General features: G+C 36.7%; 1 protein-coding gene across 1 annotated transcript; it reads right to left on the bottom strand.

The window, feature by feature from the left end:
* Positions 1-1,405: 1,405 nt before the first annotated feature.
* Positions 1,406-5,045, bottom strand: LOC106108509 (beta-3 adrenergic receptor-like). Its single transcript, XM_013289685.1, has 3 exons — positions 4,830-5,045; positions 3,037-3,255; positions 1,406-2,940 (listed from the first exon to the last, which is right to left on the bottom strand). Exons 1-3 carry the CDS (start codon positions 4,962-4,964, stop codon positions 1,840-1,842), a joined length of 1,455 nt encoding a protein of 484 aa, XP_013145139.1. The 5' UTR covers positions 4,965-5,045; the 3' UTR covers positions 1,406-1,839.
* Positions 5,046-5,300: the final 255 nt, after the last annotated feature.

Raw genomic sequence — 5,300 nt, 5'->3', positions numbered from 1 at the left:
ATAATAATACCATTACTTCATGTTGGATTTAGAAATATCGACCCATGACATGCTTTTAATATTCAATGGCGAAAGCGTGTAAAAGAAATTATAGTCATCGATATTCGCAATACAATTCTACATTTTCAATATTTCATCGTTAATTTATAGAATCTAATCTATTCGTATTTTTAAATCAATTACCAGTCACGTCCCATTGCTTACGTGACTAATGAAAAAGCTTTCAAAAATACGATATGAATAAAATTTTAAATACACTGCTTGTCAAAAGACTTATTAATTTTGCTTATTTTTAAGTACTTAGTTTAATAGCTTTTGTATCAAAGGAATAAATGAATATTTAAAATTTAGGAAAGAAATAAAGTAAAGACTATAATTTCAGATCTTTTATTTAATTCTTATTAAACTTTACATTAAATTAACACGTAATTTATAAACAACAGCTCTTTGACTAGATTAACAGTTCCATTATAATTAATACTCTATCATGAAAAATACTTTTAAGCGTACAATTTCACTTTTAAAAGATACAGTTTACGTTACAGTAAATAAAACCTTTCAAACTATCAAGGAACTTTAGATAAAATATCATAACAACATTTATTTTTACAAATAACTTTTTATATAGAATATCGTGGCTATTAGACATTTATTATTATCAACATTGAATTATTAAATCTTTGATTTTTCATATCTTCATTATTTTTAACAAAGCAATACGATATAACAATTATTATTTTCAAAAATTACCAAATTATTGGAATAGTTATATAGCTTTCTCAATTACACGAAATAACTACAAACGATTTCCGCTTTGGAATGTCACAAATCAAATTTACTAACTTAATCTAAACTATATACTACACTGTTGTGAACCTGACAAACTAGAAGAGACATCGGGAACTATTCACGAATTACAGTATACAATGCAATACAATAATACAGGACAGCTATGGAATTTTTTCATAATTACATTCTCATTTAAGATGTTGTAATTTTTTTTTTTCGGAGTCCTTTAATTTTGTAGTTTTCATTAGTCAATAGATATACCAAAACTGGCCAGTATTCGTATAACACTATAACAAAAGTGCTGTCTATTAGTAAAAATCCATTCAATTGTTTTATCATTACAAAAGTAAACAACAAGAAAATATCTTTGGTGACTAAACAACTACGACCGCCAAATGCCGTTGCCGTAACATTTCGAGGCCTGAGTTTTATGCGACAATGAACCCTTCGTTATAAATAGGTAAACAATTAACTCGCACATTTATAATTACAATCTACAAGCTATTTTTTAAGCCCAGCACAAGTAAAGGATTCCACAAACTGGACGGCGGCGACGGTGTAAAAGCGTTTAAATATTTACACGAACCTTACTTTCATGTAAATTACATATGTTGACTAGTTCGGTGCATTACATTCCAACAATCTATAATAACTATTTGCGTTTATTATTCATATTATTCGTTACACAAACACTCACAGAAAATAATTTAACAAAAAATATATTCAATAATCTCATCAAATCGTTCTTAAATCTATGGAATATTTCAGATAGTTTTAGGAGCACACCCTAGAGTAATACTTCAGTAGGTAAAGCTAACGATATGGAGGAACCCTGTAAGGTAAATCATTACGCCTACGATAGTAGAAAATAGAGGATACGTTAACGGTTTGGTCAGTTTGGTCGGGAATGTCGAGAGATGTCGACGAAAAAGCCTTTAAAAATAATATCAGTTGAAACAATAAATATAATTTGACATCGAACCGTACGCGCATTATTGTCTTTGTACGCATAATTTTCAAAAGCACGACTTAACTTTAAATATACCCGTTTTATAAAACCTCATGTTTGACATGAGCACGTTGAGGCCAAGAGAGCAGGAATTGTTCGTCGGCCGCATTGTCGAGTTGCATGTTTTCCGAGAGCGCCCTGGAACACGACATGGTGCCCAGCAGGGCGCCGCTGGAGCGCGACTGCTGGCGACACAGCGGACGACGAGAGGGCGATTCGCTCTCATCAGACATAGCTCGAGTGACGGTGATACGAGGAGATTGACGACGACGCCGATCTCTGCTAATACCTTCTTCGAGACCCAGAGCCCGACCTAAAACAACGTGAGGAGGCGCACGGATCAAAGGTATGGCCGACGATCTCGGCCGTGGATATTCTTCTTCCTGAGAATCTTGCAACATATTACACGATGCGGCTCGCTGCGCTGGTCTTTCCGATCCTCGAGACCCCATCGCCGCAGCATCGGAGAGCCGCCTTGTAGTCGGTGGACGGATGCACCCCGAGCCCGCCGATAATGACGGTCTTCTAGATCCACAGGCGCTGGGTGTCCGAGCCTGAATCTCTTGAGTTACTTCACTTTTTGTCATCCTTTTTCTCCTATAATTTCGAAGTGAGTCTCTTAGTGCTCTACTACGGATACCATATAAGATGCCATTGACGGGAGGAGCAGCCGCTAGAAGTGCCGCTGACAAAGCAGCTAGCGATTGTGGTGGTATGGCAACTGCCGGCCATATTAAAATACAATAATAGGGAAAGTAGAGTAATGCCAGAGATCCGAGAGGTTGTAGTACCGCAGACAACGCACGACGTCGAGGTGGTGGTGGAGGAGAGAATGGGTTACGTTGATGGGTGACTGTCACTTGCGCCGATAGTGTCACTTCGTAAATAGCAGCTGCGATCCTGTGTCGATGATAACGGGCTATACGTAGTATTTTTAAACTACAAACCAGAACAAGTGTGGTGGGTAATAACAGAGTTAGAAAAGAATAGATTATACAGAATCCCAGGGCCGTAGGTCCCGCGCCGCAGTCCGGTGTGCATATTCCGAGGCCCATGTTGTACGTAAGTGGTGGTTGTGCTGCTGCTAGCGGTGCCAAGAGGGCTGCAGTTGCCATCCATCCTCCGATGAGACATATCAAAGCCTAGAACAAAAGCGAAGATTAGAAAATCAACTAGACTGAAGAATTAACACAGACCGTGTAACTAGTGGACGGAATAGAGTATTTTCCGTAGCTCACCTTCCTCGCAGAGACAATGGCGGCGTAGTGCAGTGGCGCGGCGATGGCGGCGGCCCGGTCGGCGTGTAGACCACACACAGTCCACAGCTGCAATGGGTGCAGCGCGTGTAGTAAGGCGCCGCACGCGCATGCACCGCCGCCCCAACACAGCGCCGCGCCACTTGCTAGCGCGCCCACCGCGCCCAGGTGTACGAGCAGCACAGACGATGCCGACGCCGGCTAACAAATTAAATATTACATTGGTTACATTTGGTTGCTTAGCTTTCAGTAACATGAGAATATTGATTACAATAATAATCTACGCCGCCGTAAGATAAGGAGTAGTTATTGTCCGTTTAATTCCAGCGCCAAAATTTACATCTAAATGCATATAAGAATAGTTTCGCTTCAGTGAAAACACATTATTCGGTACTCTCGTAGCAGAGTTGTAGCGAACAATTCTACCTTTGTCCATTGTTAGTTTATTCAGCGTTGTATATACACTCTCGCTTTGTATGGTGCCGAGTTCATTTCAAACGGAAATTACGTTATTTACGATTCTTGTAGGTAATAAAATTTATGAGTGTAATTATTTAACTGTGTAAACAGAAACAGTAATAATCAATTCTGATCAACAACCGTAGTGTTCATAGGTAAATTGCACAAGCATTATATACGCCGACACAAAAAGTTGTGCACAACACAAAATTGAGGTTATTCTATATTTGTTGAATTCTAACTTGTTAAAGTTACTTGTTACTTAAACGAGAATAATTTAAAATTATTCCCTGTCCAAGTGTCGCAATATTTAAAGATAATTTGCGACCTTTCTGTGTAGATTGAACGTAAAATTTATAATTAAAATATTAGGGTGTCATTTACAACTTAATAACATTAAATATGTAGCTCGCACGTTGAAATGGAAATATTTAGTTTAATTAAACTTGCTTAACTTTACTCTATCAAAGTTTGTTTCCAGTTATCTTTTTCACGAAAGGAAAATTAAAGTATTTAGTAAATGAAATCAGTGAACTGTTATCATTATGGTGATTCGAAAGAGTATTTTTTATGTCATATCTAAGTATAACGTTATCTTTGAAATATTGTTTGTCATGTCTTTTAAGATACGTTTCCAAAATTTGGTTTCTAAATTTCTTTAAACCAACTATACTAAAATATTTTTAAAAACTATTATACTACTATTACTACTATTCTTAAAAACATGAAGTCATACAAATGGTAACTTTTAAATGGGCGGAAAATTAATTTTCCGTTTCGCAGATTACAGAAGAGTTCATCGAGTAATTCTACTACGTTAAGAGGAAAAGTTTTTTAATCAGTTGCATTTACAGCTAGCAATGGCTTCCCTTACATAAGTTGGTATTTTATTTCGTAAAAAACAATGTACATTTTTTTAATAACTAATTAAATTTAATTAACCATAGTTTCTAATAAAAACATTAGACAATCGATTATAACAAAAGACAATCACTAAGAATATCTCGGTGTAAATTCTTAATTAATCATACTAATATTATAAATGCGTTGTAATGTAAAGTTTAGATGGATGGATGGATGGATAGATAGATGGATGTTTATTAGAGTTTGTAGGCTAAACGGCTGAACGGATTTCGATGTAATTTGGTACAAATGTAGAGGATTGTCTGGAAGAACACATATGCTACTCACTTTTATATTTTTTAATTTCACGCGGACGGAGTCGCAGGTGAAAGCTAGTATTACATATTTTTTGGCTTGTAATGATTAAGTGCATTAATAAAGAAGAATTACTTGTATGAGTATCTTTTACTAACCTGTTTAGTAATAACTATGACGAACAATATGTAAGCGTTTAACAACAATCCAACAGCGGAGATGACGGTGACGGCCACGCTCAACGCCAGCGATATTGCTTCCTCGCCACGTGCTTCCGTCCCGTTCATCTCCATAGTAGTTCCGATCTGTCTGTCCTTGTTCAACGTCACAGGTTTAACCGTTCCAGTTCGAGGTGTTGCATTCCATTGTGCTCGAGTTCGTCATCTCACCGCTGCCGCTGCACACCATAGCATCTTCAAAAATTATAACCTGCAAATAAAAATGGACCATTAACATTCTACATAGAAATAAAGCTCTCTATCAGAAACATGAAAAAGACTTCTTGGAGTGTATCCTAAAGTAATCATAGTTGTACAGGGAACAACATAGGGAATTAGATACAAGGGAAAATACAAGAATGAGATGAGAAAGGGAACCATTTAAATACAAAGAATCAAAATATAAAATCT

This window comes from Papilio polytes, unplaced genomic scaffold (assembly GCF_000836215.1).
Source record: "Papilio polytes unplaced genomic scaffold, Ppol_1.0 DF821511.1, whole genome shotgun sequence".
In the NCBI taxonomy this organism is placed as follows: domain Eukaryota; kingdom Metazoa; phylum Arthropoda; class Insecta; order Lepidoptera; family Papilionidae; genus Papilio; species Papilio polytes.
The sequence above is the reverse complement of the archived record's forward strand: the minus strand, read 5'-3'. Positions and strand labels throughout refer to the sequence as shown.